The sequence below is a fragment of the Heptranchias perlo genome, chromosome 3 (genome assembly GCF_035084215.1).
Source record: "Heptranchias perlo isolate sHepPer1 chromosome 3, sHepPer1.hap1, whole genome shotgun sequence".
Classification (NCBI taxonomy): Eukaryota; Metazoa; Chordata; class Chondrichthyes; order Hexanchiformes; family Hexanchidae; genus Heptranchias; species Heptranchias perlo.
In genome coordinates this window covers 31,207,125-31,232,607 of record NC_090327.1, presented here as the reverse complement: position 1 = coordinate 31,232,607, position 25,483 = coordinate 31,207,125, and the positions used below count along the sequence as shown (strand labels likewise).

At 41.7% G+C, this 25,483-nt stretch overlaps 1 protein-coding gene across 6 annotated transcripts in view; it reads left to right on the top strand.

The window, feature by feature from the left end:
- Positions 1-25,483, top strand: part of phf20l1 (PHD finger protein 20 like 1) — a 119,143-nt gene that overhangs the window by 65,126 nt on the left and 28,534 nt on the right. For 5 of the 6 annotated variants that reach the window (XM_067978683.1, XM_067978672.1, XM_067978676.1 and 2 more), the window contains 4 exons: positions 6,199-6,466; positions 7,184-7,372; positions 16,198-16,395; positions 21,013-21,300. In XM_067978683.1, coding sequence (XP_067834784.1) covers positions 6,199-6,466; positions 7,184-7,372; positions 16,198-16,395; positions 21,013-21,300 — 943 coding nt within the window. The remainder of the gene's footprint in view (positions 1-6,198; positions 6,467-7,183; positions 7,373-16,197; positions 16,396-21,012; positions 21,301-25,483) is intronic. The other variant, XM_067978691.1, reaches the window with a different exon arrangement.

Here is a 25,483-nt window from a genome sequence, read left to right as displayed (position 1 = left end):
CTCACACCCACTTAAGTTTCAGCAGAACCCACCATTCTGTTTCAGTGCACTTCATCCACCACTGCCTCTCAACCCAGTTTTCAAGTAATGTGGTACCACCTCAGTCAGCTCCCCCGATTCTCAGCGTACGTCCTCAAATGGCACACTTTCCTCAAATGCACATCAGTGCCACTCGTGATACATCTGCCCGATTGTCACCCTCACCGAATACACTGCATCAATCAGATTCACACATGCCTTAAAGCCACTCATAGGTCTGTCATGCCACCCTTGCAGGAGAAGCGAGCACAAAATACAAGGGAGAGGGAGCGGTCCGGAGGCGGAGTGGTCCGGAGGCGGAGTCCCACTGATCATGCGCAGTGGAGATGCGAAACCTGGAAGTAAAATGATAATGAGGCATCCCCGTTGAAATCAGACATTCCCACGCGTACCATAATCTTACGAGTTTGTCACCCACTATCAGCACCCCCCCCCCGCTCCAATCCAGTCTCCACATTAATATGAAGCCCATAATCTTTTATAGACTTGAAACTTTAATTTTCATACTTAAAAAAGGAATGTATGGTGTGATTTCAGCAGTTTTCTCAGGCCCCGATTGTTTCTGCTGATTTCCACTTGTATTCTGCCATATGTTAATGAGATTGGCAAGAAATTTAGGTGTAAATATACGTCGACAAAATAGGTGCATGAATGGGTATAAGTTACGCCCCCACAGGAAATTCCACCCCATTGTGACTTTGTTTCAAGATGGCTAATTGGGCCAGATTAGAGATAAAGAATTTGTCTACTTCCCATAGCCTGCAAACTTGCATTGACACTTCAAGTAGGACTTATGCAGACATCAAATAATCATCTGCCAGAATTAATTTCTGAGTACAGGCGACATCGACGCTGGAATCCATCCAGGACAGGCAACTTCTACTGAAATGCAGCTGAATCAGGAGAATTGCATTGGCTGCTTTTTATAAAGTCATTAAAAAAAAGTTGTATAGCACAAAATTCTTCCTAATTGACATGAGGCAACATGGAGAAGAAGAAAAGAAGGCAGCCAATGATGGAACTTTGAAAGTGGGAGGCAGTGCTGGAACCCTGAAGCAAGTGACTGTATAAGTGTGGGAGGTAATGTCATTCCAGATATGCTGACTACTTTATGATTGGTAGGAGTGAAGCCATGAGACAGGACCCAGGGAGGAGAAGTGGTGAAGGAGAATGAAGTGACCAACCTCTGAAGAGCACAAGATGGAAAAAGCCAAATGGGACAGTCAACTTAAGATTTCTTAAAAAAAGAGTAGCAGTTGTATAACCAAAACACAGCATTAGCCACCTTGAGTGAATTGTGCTAGTTTGAAAAAGGCCTTTATGTTGAGTGGTGACTTTCGGTGTCTAGTCGCGTGCCCAAGTTACACAAGTCAAGCAAACCATTGCTGTAAGAAAGCCCTCAAATTATCAGCGTCTAATACCAACAATTACACTTATAAAACTTTTTGTCAAGCTGTTTGTTTGGACTATCTGCCCTTAATTAACTAGAACATTATGTAATTGAAGAAAATAATGAGTTTTTACCAGAGCCACCTTTTTAATATTTCCCCAACTGAAGTAAGTGCTGATTTAACATACTTCACCATTGTAGTCTCATTGTGGTGTAAATGAAGAGACTTCATGGGCTCTTGTCATTGCTCAGTCTTCTCTCGAGCTCAGAGAACTTCTTTACATGTATACACCAGCAGATAAAAATCTATTTCTGTTTTTTATTTGGTATTTCTAAATCTTGACCAGATAAATGAGCTTGGGGAGCAGCTGAATTTGAAATATTCCAAATCGGGGTTTATATTAATCGACAAAGTCCACCTTGTTAATGAAAGCTCCTGTTTTACGACTGGTGTCGATTTAAATCTGCTACCTGTTACTGCCTGCTTTACATTCCTCTCTCTAGTCAGGGAAACTAGTCTAGTCTAGTTGTTCACTAATGTCCAATGGTTTTGTAAATTTTGATGTTGGCAAGGAGCCACTAGGATAGCCGATAGCTAGCGTTAACAATGAAGATTTTAAAAAGTGCCAGGTGATCCACTTTTTAAAGTTTGCTGCTTACCAGCTGCGTTTATATTGCCGTTATTTTAATAGGGATTCTGGTGTCGGTTTACGCTGCTAAATTGAGCTCACTTATCCCAGAGGCTGACTCATAGACCCAGTTTTTCATGAGTCCACGAGCCTGCTGCCAGGATAAGTGAGTCAGATTTAGCAGTATAAATGCTGAGAACCAGCTCATGGATACCAGAATCCGATCTAAACTGTGTCGATATAAAAGCAGCTATCCATTGCAGTTATACTGCAGCCAGTGAATAGCTGAAATGATGCAAGGCTATCTCCTCAAGATATCGCCGAATTTTGTGACTTAAACCAGTGCGGAATATAGTGTAACTGACTGAAGAGTTGAGTACCTGCAATTGTAAACAAGTGACTAACTTTAGTTTTACTGGTAAAATGGGCAGAATTGCAGAATACAACTTGCAAAATTCTGGAATTCCATGGAAGTTGACATACTCCGTCACTGTTCAGAGCCACTGGTTTTCACAGAAAAAATGAATGAATGGAATCCTAGAATGTAATCCCCAAAAATGTGAAAAGAAATCCCGGAATTGCACTTCATGAAATGGAATTTGACTTATTCAGTCATTGTTAAACAGTGGCCCTGATGATGAGCGCTGTTAAGAATATTATTAAATATCTTGACTTCTATTGTCTTCAGGTAGTAAATTGGTTTCAAAGAAAACTTGATCAGTTTGAAGTTGCTGACTCAGACTAAGATTTCACATAAACTCTGATTAGAACTTTCCATTTTGCATGAACAACTTTGTGGACCTATCGTGGTTTTTCGTGTAGTTTTTTTTTAAAGCACTATTAAAACTGCAGAGGTTAAAATTTTAAGAGTTTTGTTATTTGTCCAGCAAAGAATTAGGTAAAATTAGGATAAAGGGTGAAACCGTTGTTTAAAAATAAGAATATGTTGTGGGTTGCTGAGCATCTAAAAGAAAAGGAATGGTTGATCTTTCGGGTGAGAACCCTCTGTCAGAACCTGGTCCCACCTGAAATGGTAATCGATCTTTTTTTGCACTGATGCTGACTGAACTCTGTTTCCAGCATTTTTGTTTTTTTAATTGGATAAAGAAATTTTCTTTTAAAGAATGGCACTGTGTATTTCTTTTGTGGTTTGATTCCTGGGCAGCTGGAACCTGTTAGTGGTAGTTATTATTTTTGTGTTGCGAGTTTAGAATGTTTATAGTTTGAACAGTCTCTTCAAAACAGATTTTCAAAGGAAAACAAATTCACGTAAGAGAAATGTAATCTTCATAGGATATGGAAACAGCACGAATGGCATTGATATATAAACACAAGAACTTGCCTTTAACCTGGATAGCATCCCATGATGCTTCAGAGGTGTAAGGAAAAAGGGATGGGTTCACCGAAAGCTTAGTCAAAGTGGTGGGTTTTAAAGATGGAGAGGGAGGTGAAGAGGCACAGGTGTTTAGGACGGGAATTCTACAACATGGAGGCTAGGAAACCGAAGACAGGGCCAGCAATGGTGGAGTGAAGGGCGGGGATATATAGAGGCAGAGGAATGGAGAGTTCGAGGGAGGGTTGTATAGCTGGAGGAAGCTAGAGGTAGGAAGGGGCAAGTCCTCCGAGGGGTTTAAACGTAAGGATGAGAGTTTTAAATTTGACATGTTGGGAGACTCTGATCAAACGTAGATCAGCAAGGACAGGGATGGTGAACGAGCATAACTTGATGTGGGCAGCAGAGTTTTGAATGACATTGAGTTTACGGAGAGTGGAGGATGGGAGGCTGGCCAGGAGAGTTATCAAGTCTGCACGTGACAGACATTTGATGGTTTCAGAGGACGATAGGCTGAGGTAATGGCAGAGGCAGACAATGTTATGGAGGTGGAAGTAAGCCTTTTTGATGGGTCTGAAGCTCAGTTTGGGTTGGAAGGACATCAATGTGTAAACAGTTGTGATCAGCTTAAGACAGTGGCCAGGGAGGGCCATGGAGTCAAGGACGAGAGTACGAGTTTGTGGCTGGAGCCAGAGGCAATGGCTTTGGTCTTCCCAACGTTTAGCTAGAGGTAGTTACAGCTCACTCAAGACTAGATGTCGGACTAGCAGTCTGACAGCACGGAAGCAGTGGAGGGGTTGAGAGGGTTAATGAAGAGTTAGTGCTAAGTGCCATCGATCTACATGTGCAAGCTGAACTCATGTCTGTGGATGATATCGGCAAGTGGCAGCATGTATATAAGGAGGGGATGGCCAAGGATGGATCCTTTGAGGGGGTGTGGGGGGAGATTCATAGATAATGATGATGTAGGGGTGGGAAGAGAAGCCATAGGCACATCCTGCCTATGATCAGATGGATAAGAATGGAACCAAGCAAGAGTGGTCACTCCAAGCTGGACAGTGGACGAGAGGCATTGGAGGAGGATTTTGTGGTCACCCCTATCGAAGGCTGAAGAGGGATAATGCAACACGGTAAAGTGAAATTGGTTAGGGCAGTTTTGGTGCAGTAGAAGGGGCATAATCATGTTTGGAGAGTTTCAAAAAGGAATTACTGGAGATGAGTATATATCTAGGAGGCAACGTGTTCCAGGACTTGGGAGAAGAAAGGGAGGTTGGAGACAGGGTGATGGTGGTTTTGAAAGGGAGGGGGACAATGCTTGAGGAGAGGGAACTATTTGCATTATTGGCTAGCATGGGGGCCAGGATAGAAAATGGAGTCGTTGGGAGTTCAGTGGGCATGTGGTTGAAGGAGCAGGAGCTTGGTGTTTTGAGAGATGAGTTTGGAGAGAGCAGGGGGAGATGAGAGATCAACTTCAGTAACACATCTTGGGCACTACAGTCTGGCTCATTCTAGAAGATACCTTAGGTTTTGCTGAGTTAATGTAAGCTTGGAGTTAGAAAAATTGCCAAAATAATAACTGGTCTGGTTTTGTTTTTGTTGTCAAAAACAAAATCTTAGTCCTGTTCTAGCCCTGACAAAGCTGGGTAAGATTTAGGCAATGGCAGTCCAGCTCCTACGTAAATGATCCTCTGTGTACCATCTTGCACTACTTGAAGATGGTGAGGTTTCACTGGTTACAGGTAAGGAGGTCAGAATAGAAAGGAAATTGGAAAGAGGTACAATTTTTTTTTAAAATGTTGAATGACTTTCCTGTTAGCCTATTTTGTAAAGGCACCATCCAGTGTAGCACTAAGTCATACAGACTAGAAGGTCTTTGGTTTGATCTCTGGTCTGTGCGGAATGAGTTATCTGCTTTAGGCTGCAGTTAGGGTACTACAATAGACCTCAATGGCGCTTGACTAGGAAAGGGGGAAAAAAGCAGACAAGATTTCTGGTCCTGATCACTATCTCGTGACCCATGTGGGATAGTGAATATGTCTGGACATTGGTAGAGAACAGAACCAGGTGCAGGTTGTGACATCGTCCACGATTGAGTAGTCTGCCAAAGCACTCTGTCTAGACTCGCACTAGAAGAATGGCTATTTGGTTTGCCTACTGGAGGGCTGCCAGCATCTGTGTAACTGTACACCAAAAGTTCAAGAGGGCAGGGGAAAAATTGGAGAAAAATAAAGACTGGGCTAGATAGTGAAGGCCAGACTGTACTAAATAGAGTTCATCACGTTGCTTTATATTCTGGATGGAGAGATATTCTCTAGTCGTGAGATTTAAATATGTTCAGGATTGGATTTGAAAAATCTGAGTCACATAATAGAAAGAAGGTTATGAGTCATTCTGAAGTGTAAAGGAAGCTTTAATCTGCATTTAACGCAACCTGCAATTTTTATTTGTGCAGTATAAAGAGAGTTTTTCTACATCTAACACAGTTGGCAGCAAGACTGTGCTTCTAACGCAGAAGTGCTTCTTGAGATGGTGTAGAGAACGATGTTGATCTAACCCATATTGCACTTCACCAATGAGTGTTCAATGCCAATGCTGGGTGTAAGAAGTTGGGAAAATGATCATTGTATAATCTGTATGGAAACATAAAACATTTTTATTTACATTATGATCTGGTTAAATTGAAGTGTTGAACTTGATTTAATATTTTTGGTGTGAAAATGGCACTATAAATCATCAGGTTGAATACCATAAATGCTGTTCCCAAGAGATCGTCACATAGTTAATTGTCGGCCTTTAATTTTATCTAGCTGCCACCCTCTGATACCAGTAACCAGCTGAAGACTGAATTGAGCAGCGGCGATTCCTGTCCTCTGAATCAAAAAAGCGATCCACTCTTTTCATCTCCACCTTCGGTGAAACTCCGAACACGGAAAACAAAGCCTGAGGAGCCATCCGGGAATATAAAGGCTTCAGATCCTTCTCCTACCCCAACTGTACCTCAGGGCAAGGAGTTGCACAATGTAGAATTTCCTCAGACATTACCCCCACCTCCACCTTCAGATATCCCTCAGACTGGTTAGTGCGTTGCTTAGTGAGTCTTGCCTAGAGGGGTTTTAAAGCAAAAAGCTACTTAGCTTCTAGTCGTGGCTGTTAATTGTGTTGAAAGAATTATGAAGATTTTGTTGTTTTTCTTTGAAAACCACATGTAAACTGGTATTTTCAGGTATGTCAGCATGTTTAGTTATGTAAAGCTTTTCCTTTAATTTTTTCCGTAATTTTAATAAGTGATGTGATGCATGCAAGTTCCTCCACTTTACTGCTCATGGGTTAGGCTGCACCATAGACGCTGAGATCATGGTTCCTACTAAGGTAAAAAAAAATACACTCAACTTAAATGCGCACAGCTGATGGAAATAAAAGCCTGACTTTAATTTCATGAATTAGTCCATATCTGCTCATGAACAAATGAGTCAGATTTCTTAACTCTGGACAGTGTATCATCCTCAATATATAATGATTTTTTTAAAAAAACATTCAACTAAAATTTATTTTCTTTGCTCATAATCAACCTGTCAGAACTAGCCAATCGGTCACCCAAACTTGTTTTTTTTAATAATGAGTTCTGTTATAAATATCATGGGGTTGAAAGGGGTACGACACAATTGTTTCTTTCACTGTATTGCGTAGTACTATCAAAAGCCGATACTAAAATAGGCTACCACAACAAAAGAAAACTAGCAACTAAAAACATTTTTAAAAAAAAGGCTAATTGAGCATCTCTTCTTCCTAAAGGCCCTTCTCCGCCCAGCAGTCCGTCCGTCCGGTTAGAAAATTCCAAACGTAGGAGACGCTCTGTACGGTTAGCAAATGCTGCAGGGATTGATGGTTCCACTGACCAAGGGCATTTACCCTCTCCATCCAGTGATATGACAGGACAGTCTGGCAAATCCAATAATCTGACAGACAGCAACATACCAGAGGGTGAGAATAAAAGTAACTGAACATGTTCAGCCAGTCATACCTAATAGGTGAACATCTGGGTTCCACTGGGTATGGTATTTATCCGGCGGGGATTTCCCTAAACCAAATAAAAGTGCACAGGGTGACCAAGTTGCACATGCGTTACTCAATCAAACCCGTTCTATTTTGGAAAAATATTGTATCATTTGGAACCCTGACATATGTTCTACTCATGCTGCGGTTCCTGTTCTGTAAGAAAATTTACCTTTAAAGTTTTATATCTTGAATATATATTTTTTTAATGAAAAGACAGAGAGGGGAGGAGTGTTATCAGTTTCTGGTGAGGGGGTCAGTTGATGCTGAAGATGAAGTGGCATCAGTCTGGCTGTGACATTTTGTGGAGCAAAGATAGTGCTCAGTAGGATAACTGCAATGGAGCTGAAGCTCTAAGGGGAAGTATTCTTGAGTGTCATCGTGACACTTTCTCATGGGATCATTAGGAGCTCTTGACTGTTTATATAAAATAGTCTTGTTGTAGCTTGATCATATGTGATATAAAAGCAGCGGCGGTTTAAAAAAACTCTTGAGACAGTGGGTCAACGGACCCAAATCATTGATGGATTTAGAAGTTTGTAATTGGCTGTAGTCTGAACAGTGAGCAAGTGGCAGTATCTGGCTTATGCAATGTACTTGTTGACATCTGCTAGGTAGTAAAGTGAAGAAGCGAGCACAGCTCTACCTTTCTATTTTTATAGATATTTTGGATGGACTTTTTCTAGCCAATTAGGAAAGAGCAGCTGATCAAAGTCTGGACCAAAATGTAGACTTTAAAGGGATGGAGCAGAGAGGGTGTTGATTTGATCAGTAAACAGGAGCACCTGCATAAATCCTGGAACTGGCTTAATCACTAACATCACTGTACATCAGTCAGTATCCCAGGATTGTTTATTAACCCAGTAATTAGTTTTAAACTCCATATTGTAACTAACTTAGGCCAATATCTTCTTCTTGCTATTCTTTCTCTCTTCCTCCTCCCAAAGAAACAATCCATGTAATGACTTTCAATACTGAAAATAGAACAGCTGTCAGAAAATAGTAGGATGGCTTAGAGTGAGCTAGAAGAATACTTGCCCAAATCAAGAGGCTCAGATAACCATTAGTGCCATGAACCAGGCTTGCCCTTTTAAATTATTGCTACCCAACACTGCTTATAGTGGAGTTTTCCATTTGTGTGTTTACACTTTTTTAATTAAATCCCTGTTTTTTTTTTAAAGCTTTAATTTTTCTCCTTGTTCCTTTTAGGTTCTTCAGCTCCTATGACTAGCACTATTTCTAGGCTTAGAGGGCAGGCAGGTAACCTCTTCAAAGTACTGTCCTTGCTGCTCTTGGGTACTGAGAGGTGCACGGCTTGACTTGGATAATGGATTTGTTTCAAAATTCTGTTTCTTTTTCCCATATCTGTCGCCTTTTTCTAGTCTACCAGGCTAAAATCATGCACTCTACCACCGTGACATTTTCAGTTGACTCATTGTTTGGGGCTAAATAGAACATGAAATGGGTAGAGAAAGGGAGAAATAAGAGAATCAGATGAACTTTTAATGAAAAGAATATTTGCAACAAAAGGCTATATTTTTTTTCTTTTTTCTGAGGGGACTAAAGATAGTCGTTTTCCTTTTTTTTAAAAAGAGTAAAAAGCCTAGTAAGAACCCTGATCTGAAGCCTAAGATTGGTGTAACTGCCTTGTAACTCACTCAATGCCATTGGTGCTTACTTGAATTGAATGTACTCTTCTGATGTTGTTGAGCAATGTTATAGTCGTGCCATTTGATGTCGGTGCGTGAAGGCTATAAGTCGCATGATGTCTTTGACGTCAAGTCAATGTAAGCTATTGATCATATTAGTGGCAGAAGAGGAGGTCGTTTTGTCAAGGAACTTATTCAATGTGTTGTACATCTTTTTTTTTAAAGCAATTTTTAAAAAATCCATCACGAGGTAGTGTTACGATTCGCTGAAAGGAAACCGCTGGATATGTGCATCGGGACCAAGTGGTGCAGGGAGCCTTGTTGCCAAGTACACTACCTCATGAAGAATTTTTATAAAACTTTAATTACTTATTCTGCTATACTTTTTTTTTGTAAAAGAGGAAAATACTGTCTTGCTAAACAAAGGAAAAAAAAAATAAAAGTTATGACTATGTTGGATTGCAGAACCCTTGCTGTTTGTCTTTTTTTTGTTAGTTAAAAACTTGAGGTCTTGCTTATGATATATCTATTTAACCAATGACAACACAAACAGTATATCACATGTTCGAAGATATCTACCTAATGCCTAAATTTTAAAAAAGGTGGGATGTAATTCTGGCAGTCACAAGGATGGCTTCAACATCAGGGTTCTTATCCTCTAAAATGGCTGCTCCCCATTTCGACTTATTTTTACCCCTCTGACTTTCAAGAGAAAAGTTTTGTAATAGTGTAGTGGCATGGCATTTGGAATTCAAAAGTAGGTTAGTTAAATTAGTGTAGTTTTTGGAGGTGTGGGCATGGGGTTAGGATTATGGGGACAGCACCCAGGCCTGGGAGGAGGATATAGGAGTGGCAAGCCCCCCTTGCCGTTCCCAAGAACTAAAACTGCCAAGATTTTCACATTCTAAAAGCACTTTTGCTCTACCTTAAATCATTTAAATAAATTACATGTAATATTGTAATTTGCTAAAAGTGCATTCCTGCCGTTAAAACTTTCTCTTCCAGCAGCTGGTGCTATCAAAACTCGGGTCTAATGTACCAATGTTTTAAACTCTTTTCCTGACACGTGACTGAAGATCACACAGCAACACTGCATTCTTAGTGGCAATGTTGGGGTCAGTAATGGAACATAAGAACTCTCTATGATTGAACTCCACTGGAAAAGCTCACAAGGAAGAAATATTCAATTTTTCAAAATATTAATTTAAAAAACCATCCTTCTTGTGATTTTTAACATCAATTAAACCCCCTCGAGTATGGTTATAGTCTTGTGCACACCCCAGACATCGGTTGTTATTTTCCCGCACTGATTCAGACTTGCTTTTACAATAATCCAAATGAGTTTTTATAAATGGCTGGTAAAAATGGTCCATTTTAAGGGAGATGTTTTTCTCATTTTCCTGCCATATTAGTGACGTACATAAACAGTACACAATCACCCACTCAGAGTGGGGATGAAGGCTTTGCACGTTACTGAATGGCCACAGCTATGATAGATAAAATAATAAATAACTCTTGAGTGAATTATCTGGCAGTAGCCTGACCAAAAGTTCAGATAATCCCTAAATCGCAAGTAAGTTATAAATCTTGCTCAAGCCTTAAATTCATTTTGAGGTATCTATATGCATGCAAGCTTTATTTTTAAAACTCAGACTGACTATGGTGTGGGCTGTGTTTCTGGTGGTTTTATTTTGATGTGCTAGTTCTCTGGTTCTGAAACATGAAGGTGATTTCCTAGTTTTATGACTTGTGACCAGAAGCATTAATTGAACTACATGACAGGAACTGCAGCATCAACAGGGTTTTTTTTCTTAAGTCGTAAAGTTACAGAAAAGTTCCCAACCTTTGAATTTGATATATAGAGTGCTAAAGCTGGAATACTTTCCTTTTTATTTTTAAGATTCAATTGAATATCATAATTTATTTGAATTGAACCATATCTTAAAATAATATCCTGGTAACTGGCAATAACTTTTTTTTTCTCTTACTAAAATGACTTCAGTTAATATTACAATGCTTTGACGTTTTTGATAAAATTCAGAAACCTAAGTAAAGGGCCAAGGCCCATCGTGCAGAACAGCACCAAGGTTGAACACAGTAGGAAGGAAGACAAGGGAAATGAAACAGTAGTGATTAGAAGATTTCACGCTTAGGATTGAGATGGGGCGGGAGGTCCTATGAAACGATTATCAGAGATGGTGTGAAGGAGGAAGAGCATTAGAGGAAAATTCAGAGGAACATCGACCATAATAACAATTTAACACAGAGCAAGAAGGTTGCAATTGGAAAAGAGTGTTTGAAGGCTAGAATTCAGAGGACGATCACCTATCAAAAGACAATTTTTTTTGTTATATCCTGTTGATTAAGAGGGAGATGCTAGAAAATCCCCTTGGTATGAGAGCAATATTCAGGCTTTGTAGAAAGGTGGGTCGTTAAAGTGGGAGGGGGGGGGATGTTGAGAACGTGTTTGACATGGGGACAGCTTTAGCAGTGGAGGAGATGTGGGAGTTCCATTTGAGGTCAGAGGAAATAATTCCACACCAACAATGTGGAATGTAGTGGCAATAGGTACTCTGACCACTGTCACAGTTAACCTACCCAAAGCTGAATAGTACACTGGAGGCAGTTTAGAGAAGAGCCACAAGGCTGATAACAATTGTCAAAGGCCTGAACTATGAAGAAAGACCGGAGAAACCTTTGCTTTTCAGTTATGAGAGATGATCTTATAGAAGTTTATAAAATAGTTAAAGGAATGGAAAAGGTAAACCCAGAATATTACTTTAAATTAAATTGAGAGTAGGACAGGGCCCATATATTCAAACTAGTAAAAGGTAAATTTAGGACTGGCATCAGGAAATTGATTAACATATGAAATAGATTCCAAAAAAATAGTTGAGACAAAAACCCTGAAATCTTTTAACAAACAGATGGATGCTGAAGGGAGGATATTAGGGTCTTTTTGTACGGTTGAATGGCCTACTTCATTGATAACTATCTTGTGATTTTTGTGACAACAAGGTGCACTTGTATAATGCTTTTAACGTAAAAGTCCCAAGATGCTTCAGAGGCGTAAAGAAAAACTGACACCAAGTCCAAGGAAAGATCAGGAGGGATGACCACAAGCTTAGAAAGGGAAGTTGAGTGGTCAGCAATTTATTGGGAATGGGTTTGAGGTAGCAGAAGATGTATCTCATGGATGAAATGAGCTTGGAGAAGGGCTTGGAGGGAGATAGGGTTCAGGGATTAGGGCAGGAGGGACTGGGAGGTTTTGGCTTTGTGGGAATGGGGGAAACAGAAGAGGCAGCTGAACAGATACATCGAAATACAGAATATAGAATTTGCAACAAGGAAACCAGCAATTCAGCCTGTGTCAGCATTTACCCTCCACACAAGTAAATAGTCATAATAAAGTTTACCCTCTTCCTGTATCTCTGGTATGGTCTCTACCTTAGAGACCATACCAGAGCTGTTTGAACTTTTTTTAGATGCAAGAGTGGGGGCAGAGGGAGGGAAGTTTGAGGAGGTGGTTGGTGGTAAAGAAAAGGAGCCTGGGGTTATCACTGCCCTCCAGGATGGTTGTAGAGTAGTGGTCGGTTTTGGCAGTGGAGAGCGAGGCCTGGTAGAGCTTGATGTGGTGGAGTCACAACTGATATGGAATGGTTAAACCGATTGCGTGCCAAGTATGCTCGAGTTTGCGTCCCTCAGACTTGAGGGAGTGAAGATGAGGGCCATGCTAGGGCCCATCTCATGAAATTAAAATTGAGTGATTACAAGCTAATCTAATCTTGAGTTTCAAAAGAAAATTGCACCCTCCTTCAGCTTTTCTCTCATGGTTTGCAGTGTCATCCAGCTCCCTTGATGTGACTACTGCCTTGTAATTGCTCTTGGGTATCCATTTAATTCTGAGAAATTTTCTGTAGGTGACACCTCCTGCTCACTGGACACTCAGTGCCAAAGAGCTGCCTGAAATAACTGCTCATTGAGTAAAGCTGTGCCAGTAGAGTGAATCTTATTGGTTACTGGCAGGGCTGCATATCGTTTTAATTAAAGGTTAAAGCAGCAGAAATTGAGCTTTTTTTTAATCTTTTAGGTGAGAAAAAGATTGTTTGCAGGCATCAATGTTTTGAGAAGGAAAGAACTTGCATTTATTTAGCACCTTTCAGGCCCTCCATGTCCGAATGTGTTTTCAGCCAGTGAATTATGTTTGCAGTGTAATCACTTGTTTTGCCTACACTTCAAAAGTAATTCATTGGCTGTGAAAAAAAGATTAGTTTGTCATAGACCATCTTATGGACAGTTATGTCATGTATGTATTTAAATTTCTCCATTTTAAAAATTACAGGAAGCTGCTTCACCTCTGCTGTATCAACAATAACCCGCAGAGACTCTTCCGATAGTATAATGGGTACATGCATTGTCTAGCAGAGTTGAGCTGACCTGTGCTGAGTAAGCTGATCTCAGCCTGGATAGCAGTAGGGTTGTAGCACTTGGTCACAGGTCCCTGTAACTAAATAGGGGAGAGGAGGAGAAATAGATCAGCCTGCATCCTGCCTTTTATTCTCATCCAGTGACCCTTGCTGGAAAGTACACTTATGGATGTCGAGTGAGGTCAGGGGCTGCAATGCTCCTTATGGTTAAATAATTGCCAACGCTTGTGACGACTGGCTAATTATGGTGAGGTCCCTGTGGACTCACAACCTAGCTTGAGTCAGTGACTTCAAATGTGAAGGGAATGTGGGCAGATTTGCTCACAGCCCAAGCCAACCCTGAATGTGCTCAGCTGGTCTGAATGGCCACTGGCACTTGATGCTGTTGTACACGGTTTGTTCCAGTTACATATTGGGGTAACTTTTTAAGATGCCTCACTTGTGCTGCACCAAACACTCGGATTCCCAGCAATATCAAGTGACAACACGAGCACAAAAACGCTTCTTACTAAGTGAACAATTGTGTTGAGATGCAAAACCCGCTTTTTACAACAGTGCCGATTCAATTGTCAGTTTACATGAATGATGAAAGCTGGTGCACAAAACAGGTGGGTGAGATTTTTTTAAAAAACTCAGCAAATGATGGAAATCTAAAATAAGAGCAGAAAATGCTGGAAATGCACAGCAGGTAAGTCTGCATCTGAAAGAGAAAGATGGGTCATCATTTCGGGTGGGAGCATTCATTAGAACTGCCCTGATGAACATGATCACTTGAAAGGTTAGCCTATCCTTGCTGATGACTGCATATTTTCAGCGTTGTCTGTTCTTATTCCAGTGGGAGGGTTTATCAGCCTCATCCCGAGGGTTTACCCTGAAGAAGTGAAATTTACACCAGACTTCAGTGTAAGCCAGGCGATTGTAAATGGGAATCAAATAAGTAAGTGCGCAACCTGTCTGGAATTGGGAGATTGTTTAACTCAGTGTTTCAGATTTGACCGTTCTAAATAAAGGCAGAGAATAGAGTTAATTTGCACAATTTAAGAATACATTGCCCATTCCTATATAAAACAAAATTACAAAAATCTATTTTTTATTCTAATTTGTACAATATTCAGCCATTAGCTGGATACTTCATGGTGCTAACTTGCTGTCTATATGTATGCGCTTTGTGTTTACTGTTAAAGGGAATTCTCAGATTACACAGTAATGTTGAGTGGATTTTCCAATCTAGCTGGCAAGCGCAGGCGTTTTTAATTTGAGAATCCTACATGAAGTGAAGGTGAGGTAAAGCAGGAAGTAGTGAATTGGTGACACCAAGCTTGGGTCCTAAAAAGTCTATAGTTTGTAGGAGGAAAGGAAGACTGAGGGAAGTAAAGAATTCCACAATATTAAGGTCCTAGATAAGGTCAAGTTAAGAGTAGCAAAAGGAAAAAGAAGAACTTGCATTTATATAGTGCCTTCCAAGTCCTCAGGATGTCCCAAAATGTACAGACTGTGTAATGAACTTTGATTTCACATGTTAAGAATTTGCATCATAGGAAGAGTGAGAATTCAGAGGAGCACTATCCGTAGTGGCATTGATAAAATGAGAGAGAAAGAAAAAGATATTGTGATTAATAGAAAGAGAGTCGGGAGGAAAACTGGGCCATCATGTCAGATGACAAGCTTTTTCAGGAGTGTTGAGAGGTGTTAGCATTGTCTCAGTTATGGGAGCAGTATTCAAGTCCTGGATCAACTTGGCTGTCATAGAGCATTAAGAATTGTTGAAGAGAAAAGAAGTGTTGGGCATGATAGCTTCTTGCACACGGACACTTGGCTGTCATTACAGTAAGAGTGTGGAAGGTTTTCTCAAATTCCATTGGATGGTTGGATGAATTGGATTGATTCCCATTTTAAAAATGCACTGCACTTTTCTGCTGGAACACTTCATGCTCTCAGCCTGATCGCTTCACAGTCTCAGCTAGGTTACTTCCTGCATGTTTTTCGTCAAATGTTCATCATATTGCGAATATTCAAAGTATTCATAAGTTCTATCGATCCAACAAAATTATTGTGGCTGGGGCCAATGTTGCGAGTTTAGTGCCGAAAAGAAAAAAACATGAGTGCTGGATAACCAGAATAAAAAGCAGAAAATGCTGGAAACTTACAGCAGGGTCCGTACACAAAGGTCAGGGTTTCAAAGGGAACTATTTATTAGAAATGGCCACTGAAATGCTAACCTATCTTTAGTTAACAGATGCTGACTAACCTGCTATGCATTTCAAGCATCTTCTGATTTTTTGAGATAATGAATTTCAGGGGTTGCCTTTTACCACTCAGCTGTAGCGCTCTGACCTCTTGAGTATATTCAGACGTCCTTTCTCCAACCCATGGGCTGCTCCGCAGTGTAGACTGAATGTTGTGGTGCTGTATGTTGTGCGATGGTCCCTCTATTTACATGCATATCATAACTTGCCCGAATAATACTTTAATTTATATAGTTGCTTATCACTTTGTTGAGCCCTGTCAAAGTACTTCACACCTTTGGAGTGCAGTGACTATTGTTAGGCAGGCGTACTTACTACATTGATGTGAGTTTTCAAATGATTTGCCATGCCTACTTAGTACTGTGATGCATAAACATTCCACTGAGTAATGTATAGTGTCATTCACTTGTGCTGTTTCTGTTTTGGTTCAGATTCTGACCGTTATCAGCTTCCACCCGGAGAGTCCAGTTCCCATGAGTTCAGTGACTTGGTGCCTCTTGACCTCTCCCAGCATTCGAGGCACAAGTCCTCAGCATCTGTTTCTTCTCTTCGTCTCCCTGAAAAAGAACAAACAATGAAACCTCATTCTAAAATGATAACTGATGCGAGCATGGCTTCCTCTTCATCAGGTTGGTATTGGTTCTCGCTAATAAATGAGTTGTTGGGGATGAGTGAAGTGAGCAAGGAATTTTCTACCAATTCAGTTGACCCTGACCTAGGACCAGAAAAGTGCTGTAGATGATGCCAAAATATTGGATTGTATAAGAATGCAAGAATTTTTAGAAGTGGAGTTCTCCTGTCTGGAGAACACAGGACTGACAGACCCAAGTTATACTGTCAGCTGCTGCCTTGCTCTCTGGCCAAGTCAGAGCGCCTGCCAGTGCGTACTGTCAAGGCTCATATATGAATAATGGCCATTGAGATATAAAGAGGGCAGCTGCACCTCAGAACATAGAGTCAATGAGACAGATCGTTCTCTTTTGCACTTGGGGCGTTAATGACCACTTGGGCAGATGCATAGAGGAAAATTGAGCGGGGAGGATCGTGCACCCTTAACGGAGTCTGCACAATGTGAACAGACAGCTCTCGGTAAATCATAAAGCAACAATTGATAACCTAAAACGCCAGAGTGGTTTCAGTTTTCCATCTGGCACTAGGTTATATCGCAGTGCAAAATTCACAAAGGTATCTGAAACTGTGCAGATTATATAGATGGAGGCGAATTCCTTTTAAAGATTTAATTGTTGTGGTGCTGTGTTTGGTGACGTAGGATATACAATATTATCAAACACTGTAAGTTACCTTTCTGCAGTAAATTAATGGAACACTCACAGCCTTGTATACATACAGTACAAAAGATGCGTTTTTGGGATGCAGGAATTAAAACGATAATGCAGGAAAGCTGTCATTGCAAGTTATCTTTTTATTTATGCAACCTCCACCCCCCCCCCCCCCATCCTTTCCTAGATGTGCTGAATTTAGGCATCACAGCGCAGTGATTCTTCGCTTCCTTGGCCGTTGACAGAGCTGGCAAGCTGTCTGACCACTAGAGGGCATCACAACTGACTCCGATCCTGTCCTCAACTGACCACGCTCGGACATCAGGGGGCATTGAATAGTGATCAGGACTGATTCCGCCCACCACCACCCCCCCCCCAAACTCGGGCACTGAGGCCCGTTGTAACATCCCTCCTGCCATCTTTGTGATCCAGCTATCAAGCCTGGAGCTTTCCTGGTTAAAATAGCTCAGCTACTCACTGGGAAACTCATTGAGTCATTGGGGGAAGTCCCCAGATTTATTTGAAACTCTGTGGTTTAGATGCAGTTGGTGCTGTAAACCTTGTGCTTTCCCTCTTTCTCCTCCCACTACAATGTCGTGGTTGCAGAACCATTGACAGTAAATTACTAGTATAGGATAGACGGTATATGGATATAAAATGGTGGATGCCATTATACGACTAGAATTTTAATTACAAAATATTTAATTGTCTCTGGGGAGGAGAGTGGGTTGGGGTAAATTTTCTTTTAAACAAAATACCTTGCTTTTAATTGCTTGAATTTTATTTTAATTCGTTTTTTTTAAGAATAGATTGTTTTGTGCAACTCATCCTGACTATAAAACTGTCTTTATTAGGTACATAGGAACGGGAGTAGGCCATTCAGCCCCTCGAACCTGTTCTGCCATTCAATTTGATCATGGCTGATCTGCACCTCAACTCCATTTACCCACCTTAGCTCTATATCCCTTGATGCTCTCACCTAACAAAAATTTATCCATTAAAAGCAAAATAATGCGAATGCTGGAAATCTGAAATAAAAGCAGAAAATGCTGGAGAAGCTCAGCAAGTCGGGCAGCATCTGTGGAGAAAGAAACAGAGTAGTGTTTCATGTCGAAGACCTTTGGTCAGAACAAAAATCTGTCCATCTCATTCTTGAAAGCTCCAATTGTCCCAGCACCACAGCCTTTTGGTGGGGGCAGGGAGATGAGTTCCAGATTTCAACTACCATTTGTGTGAAAAAGTTCTTCCTGATTTCGCTTCTGAATGGCCTAGCTCTAATTTTAAGATTATGTTTCTCGTTCTTGATTTCCCCCAGCAGAGGAAATAGTTTCTCCATATCCAGCCTATCAAACCCTTTTAACAGTTTAAACAACTTGATCAGATCATCCCTCAATCTTCTATATTCAAGGGAATACAAGCCAAGTTTATGCAATCTGTCCTCATAATTTAACCCTCTAAGCCCCGGTATCATTCCTGATAATGCTTTAATGCAAATTGAGAATTTGTAACCTAGTTTGTAGAACATGATTTTAAATTTCCGTGAATATTCGCAGGACCTACCTGCCCGTTTGCCCACCTCACGCAGATATAAAAGGTTCAACAGTTTTTCTTCCCAATCCCCAAGTTGTGCCCCTGCAACTGTGCCACGTATAAAACACTCTGTGGTTGTGTTGGCTCTTCATCCACCCAGCTGAGTTTGCTCTGAGTAGCATCACTCATTCCATCCATCCTCTTATTTTCTTCTGTCATACAGTTTTAACACAGTCAAAAAAATATTGCTGATGGCTTTATAATCTAGTGGGCCCCACTATCCTTTGCACCTTTATGTTAAAATAGAACTCTTTAAGAAGTTAATAGTCCTCAGTTTTTGATCCATTGGGGATGCAGGATGTCACAGTGGTAACTCCTCAGCAGGGGCAGTGTCCAACTGATTTATGATCTTCTATGTAAAATATCTCCAGATTGTGCACATGGAGGCACTTACTGTCTTTTTTTTACATTATTATGAAAATTGACTATCTTCAGCAAAACTGAAAGTTTTCCCCACTTGGATATTTCTATTTGGTAATGATTTATGGCAGGTGTTCCTGGCTCTCTGCAAGAATGCCTCTGGATCCTGGCTATTAAGAGCATCTATAAATGGGGAATCTCTTCAGTTCTCAGAGTGAAGCTCAATTAGCCTGTGAAGGCAATGCTTGTAAGAGTCACAGAATTGGCTAATGTTGATCTTTGGCTTTCCCAGTTACTGAAGGCAAAATATAAAACTTCTTTTGGCGTAGAAAGCTTAAGAGGCTCATTGAGTTTATCCATAAGAACATAAGAAGTAGGAACAGGAGTAGGCTATACGGCCCCTCGAGCCTGCTCTGCCATTCAATAAGATCATGGCTGATCTTTGACCTCAAATCCACTTTCCCGCCCAATCCCGATATCCCTTGATTCCCCTAGAGTCCAAAAATCTATCCATCTCAGCCTTGAATATATTCAGTGACTCAGCATCCACAGCCTCAGGTAGAGAATTCCAAAGATTCACAACCCTTTGCATGGAACAGTGAGTAACCGAGCCACACACTGTTCCAGGTTCAATCTTGGTCTGTGCTAAGTTAGCTGATCTCAATAGGGTGTTGGTAGAGGCACTAAAATTGGCCTCAACAACCTCGGGGTTAGGGAGGCAAAAATCAGGGAGAGAAGAATCCGCCAGAGGTCCTGGTCCTGACCACCTGTACACGTGTGCACTTCCAGCAGATCCTGTGATCATCGCTGGAAGTGCACATGTTGTCAGTTAAGGACAGACTTGGGCTTGGCTGTGGTGCCTTCTGCAGTTCAATCGCCCGCTAACACTCAAGTCTTGTACAAGAACGATGGCCACTTGGGTGAATTACCATTAGGTGACCAGTGTGAAACCATACCCCCAGAGAGGACTTTTTCCATCCCTCTTGCTGTACCACCCTTGAATTTACATAAGAGCAGGAGTAGGCCATTCAGTCCCTCGAGCCTGTTCCCCCATTCTGTACCTCAACTCCATTTACCTGCCTTTGTTCCATATCCCTTACCCAACAAAGATCTATCGATCTGTCTTGAAAATTTCAATTGTCCTAGCATCCACAGCCTTTTGGGGGAGAGAATTCCAGATTTCCAGTACCTATTGTGTGAAAAAGTGTTTCCTGATTGTTGCTGGAGATATTTTTTAAGAGTAACTTGGGGTGACTCACATTTCAATGTTTCTTTCATTTCACTGAAAGGGTAGAAGTGCCTGGTCTACTGTTTTACGACATACTCAGAGGACTGGGTATGTCGTAAAACATACCCAGTCCTCATTTTATTAGTTAGGTTAGATAGCTGCTTGAAAAATAGGAATATTAGAGGCTATGGAGAGGGAGCAGCAGAGTGGGATTAGATTTAGGGGGGAATTTTAATTCCCCAGGACTGGTGGGAGAGGGGCTCGGTTAAAAATTCAAAAATCTGAAACTCCATCCCAACCCGCCTCCAACTTCTGGTTTTATTGGAGGCGGGTTGGTGGGGAGAGGAAGGTGGGGGGCGGGGGGGTGACTAACCTGCTCCCCAGAAGCGGGTCTGTCATTTAAATATTTTAATAAGGCCGCGTGCCTCAAATTTAATCACAGTTTTACTTTTAATGGCTGCGGGCCAGGTTTCCCAGGGCTCGGGGAACCCAGCAGCTGAAGCAAGGCGAGAACAGCCGGATCTAGCAGTTAAGTGCCATTCCAGCACTGCTTGTGGGCCAGGAGGAGCAGGAGTGCTTCCCCCCGACCTCCCACGCGAACCTGCTTCCCTCCCCACGAACTTAGGAAAAACAAAATGCTGCAAGAAGAAATGGTATTCTGGACAATTGAAATCAAATGAGCCAAAGGGGCTTCTTCATCTGAACTTATCTTGTGATTTTGTAATATTTTTTAATTTATTTCTCCCATTTTAATGTGGTGCTTCCTTTCTTTCTGCCTTCCTCGTCAGTAACTAATGCCAAAAAAACGGAGGATCCATTAGCTCCCAAAGAACTGGTCATAGAGCTTGACCACAACAAGTTCAAGTGCAAGTTTCCCAGGTGCTTCAAGGCTTTCCGTAAAGCCAAGCTGCTAGATTACCACATAAAGTATTACCACAATACAGAGAAAGGATCCGACTCAGAGACTGGCTCACTGGAGAGTGGGATGCGGACTCGTGCCACCTCAGCCAGCATGCCAGCATCAACGGTGAACAGCCTGGAGCTGAAGAGACGGAGAACTCTGTCGAGTTCCTCTTGTAAGTATAGAAGATGTAATTGGATCATAGAGATATTCTCAAAGAGAGTTACACGCAAATGCAAGAATGAGTAAATAGAATTTCTTTTGAACATTTCGGGAGAGCTTTGAACCAGCTGCTCTTAAACTGTAGCCAGTCTTTTTATTGCAAGACCCTTTCCACTCAGAAGCATTTTCCTGTTTTATATACTTTTTAGATTGGATGGGACACTGGTGCTGCTCACAGTAAGAGGCTGTGTTGTTTTATAAGGACAGGAGCATTAAACCATATAATGCACAATATATTCTTCTGCTGCTAATGTGTTCCTGTAAGGCTACAAGGTGTAATTACACTGTATTCGTGAAATACAGATACAGATGCAGATGCTTGGGTCAGTTAGAGGTCAGATTGACTTTCTCTTTCATTTTTTAAATATTAAATCCTGAGGTGAATTAGGGGCTACATGCATTACATAAATTAAGCATTTTCTTTTGCTGGGGAAGTTCCTGTGTAGATTGTAAATGATTGGCTTCCTTTCTCTTTTTTTCAATGCATTTTTAAAGTGCGACACAGAATTTGCATGTAGAAAAGTGTGACATCCCAATGTGGCACCTGAAGTATGATGGACAAAATGCATGATATACAGAAGTCTTAAGGCCTTGTGTGTAGAGTGTGTTCATCACTCACCAGATGTCACAAGTCAGACATCACACTTAGTGTGGCACTTTTATACTACTACTAACAATCTTTTTAAAAAAGGAAAAGAAAGCCAGTCATTGACCTGGAGCATTAAATTTACAAACCACTACTCAGTGATTGATGTCAACAGTTTATTGGTAGCTAGAATTACTTGAATTTGCCTATTTACAGCAGTGGCCAGGTTAGCTGCTAAATATCACAACCATGCTCTGAGGAGGGTATTGCATTGCTGGAGGTGCCGTCTTCCAGATAAGACATTGGCCTAGAAATTTGTTGGTGCCGCATCCATTCTGCAGGCGTAAAACGTGTGCGTAAGCACCCAATATGGTAGACAGTGCGTTCAAGCACGTCCGTCCCACGCCAGAAATGCGCCTCCTGCCATATTGGATAGGCCTCCTCTGCAGTCATCCAGTGCGCAAACCAAAAGTATTAAAACAGTTATTAACATATTTCATTATGGGTCCTACGTTTGTTGTAGGACCCTTTTCTGAACTGGGCTGCCCCAGCTCTTGACTCCACACGTGATAAACTCGCTAAGCAAGTTGTCAGCAAGGACCCTGCATCAGTGCTATTTAAAGGGCCCAACCATTACATGCAGGTTAGTTGCTAGTTTGTCCTTTTAGGCTGCTGGTTAACTTGTGGGTGTTTCTTGGCCTATTTTCGGCCTTCTGGAACTGAATTCTGACTTCTGAGAGGTTTTTGCTGGTGCTCCACTGCTTTTGGCTGCTTTCAAAACAATTTCACTGTAGTCATGGGTGGTCTGGTAGAGCTATATTTAGGGCTGGAAGACGAGGGTTTGCAACCAAGATCCAAGAAAGACAAATCAGAGTATTTTCTAAATCGCAACAAAATAGGAGGAGCAAAGAGATTTGGGTGCCCAGGTACACATTACCACTTAGCTGACCACTCACTCCACGTTGGACAGAATGATCTCCATGATCTGTGTGAAGCCCCGACACAAGTTGGAACTGGACTCTTGCATGCTCTGAGCCATTGTGTGCAAGCTCGCTGGTAGGCTGTCCACTGCATTTCCTGATGTATGCACATTAGCCTTCTTTGATAGCCTGGGCCCTTGAAGTCAGCATTTGAGTCCTCTGCAGCAGAGCTTGTGTGTGACCTTGCCCTCCGGCGAGCTGGCATCTTATCCTCCTGCCTTAGCATTTGCACACTTCTTTCCGGTGATTCACCACTTAAAGACTCCTCCTCTAGCCTAGTCTCTAAAGTACTTGTGATGCCAGTCTCTGAGCTGGTGCTTGCTAGCATCGGATCGACTATTGCTGCATGTTCAGGAAGTCTGGTCTCCTCCTTTTATTAACAGAGGTATATGCACATTTTCATCACTTGAAATGAAAGAGAGGGACAAGGTTAGCTTTTAGCATGAAGGCAGAGCAGAGGAAGAAGTGGCTGGTGAAAGCAGCTGCAGTTTGGCATGCAGAGTGTGTAGGGTGAGATAGAAGTAAAAAGGGAAAAAGAGGATAAGACATGAAGAAATCCTGCGTGACGTCTCCTCCAGCATTGCCACTCGCCAAGGCTATGACTCTCCCCTTGCCCATGATGGCCAGCATGTTCTGTTCTATGGTGAGAGGGTGTACAGGTGGGCTCGACTTCCATTCTGGCACGACCGTCTCCTGCAAAGAAGAAGGGAGTATATTGGTGATATCCTTGTGAGATGTTTAGAGAATGTGCCTGTCATGATCAAATAGTTTGGTATGCCATGTGTAAGAAGTGAGATATGGGGAAGTGAGGGTTGCAATAATGATGAGTGTGTGAGTATGAAGAAAAGGAGGTGGAGTGAAGTGTAGTGCAGTGATTGTAGGACAGGGAAGGGAAGCAGGGGAGGGGAGTATTGTGAGTAGCAAGACTGGAAATGATAGAGGTGTGAGCAGAGAGTAAGAGAGCAATATACTTACCTTGACAACTCTGGTGAGGTCATTGAACTTCTTTTGGCATTGCAACCTGGGAGGGTTTTGGTATGTACACTAGTAAGTGTGTTTGGGTGTTTGGAAGTATGGGTTTGGAGTTCTGTACTTGCACTGAAGCATTCTGTAAAGTAATAGGATGTGACTTTGTGTTCAAAACTAGAGCAATTAACTTGTCTGTAAAAACTGGCTTACATTACATAATCAAGACTGTGTACTCAACCCCATTGAGCTCTTTAGGGGCTGGCTGTGTCGTGAGGGGACAACAGGAGGCTAAGTAAACACCTTATTTGCTTCTGAAAACCCTAATCAGCACTCTTGACAAAGCCGGTGGTCATGCACAGTGCTTGAGTTGCCTATGAGACTCATTTGATGGCCAGCATCCACTGATCCAGGCAGTGGGTGGTTGCAGATTCAGCTAATAATGCTGTTTTCCTGTGTTTTGGAGTTCAGTTGAACATATTATTAGCCCAAACCCAATATCTAAAGTGTTGTATGAAAAGGGGTGGATTTATGCTCTTAAACACGATCCTGGTATAAAAAAGGACCTGCCTGTACCTGTGTTGTCACTGGGACTTCAGTAAAGTGTAAAAGTGTTTGATCTTTTTGTACAATACACACGAACCATAGAAAACACTCAGCGCTGCAATTAATAGATTTTATCCTCCAAAGTTGGGTTGCGGCTGGGTAGAGTGTTCTGGATTGTACGATACCAGTAAAATATTCGTGGCGACAAGTCTATCACTAGAAGTGGCAGCAATTTGAGCTAATGAATTAAGAGGACCATACAGTTCAGACGGCATAGTGGATACAAGCTGCACTCGGTATAATGCTAAAAAATGCAAATCAAACATTCCAGGTTTGATCCTCAGTCTGCTCTGGTTGATCTCAGCTAGGGCCCCACTTGGGTACCATAAATGGCCTTCTTATCTCTAAGCTTGGAATGGAGGGAGGTGGGATTATTAGGGCTGCTGCCCTCCCCCGCAATGCTAACTCGTGACTGTTGCTGGAAAAGTGTGCATGTGTGGATGTTGGATGAGGGTAGGATCGATGCCCTCTGTGATTGAATAAAGTGCGGATACTCACTGTTTAGGCTCGCACCTGTAGAATGGTGTGTCTGGGCAGGGGGTGGGATTAGGCTGCTGGCATCTGTGAAACAGTACCCCAGTGAGAGTTTACACCTTCAGGAGAGGAGGGGAGAAATTGGAAAGAAACGTGTCATCATAACATTAAAGCTTAAATGGAAGGAAAAGCGTTGAAAATTATAAACCTGTGTCGTGAAGCGCCTTGGGTTATTTTCCTACATTAAAGGCACTACGTAAATGCAAGTTGTTCTGTTTGTTTCCTTATTTGGCATGAAAACTCTCAAGTAGTGTTCCCTCCCGCTCGGCCTCTCCAGTTATGACGACTATGGGAAGCTTCTTCGAGTGGTTCCATTAGAAACAACAGGAAATACATATTTTCCAGGCTGTAGCATAGTTTCCTGGGGTTGAATACGCTTCTCCACCCCTCCACCCCCACTGGTATGGGACCCCCATAATTGGCATCAATGAAGTGGTCAGATGGGAATGAAAGCCCATTTAAGA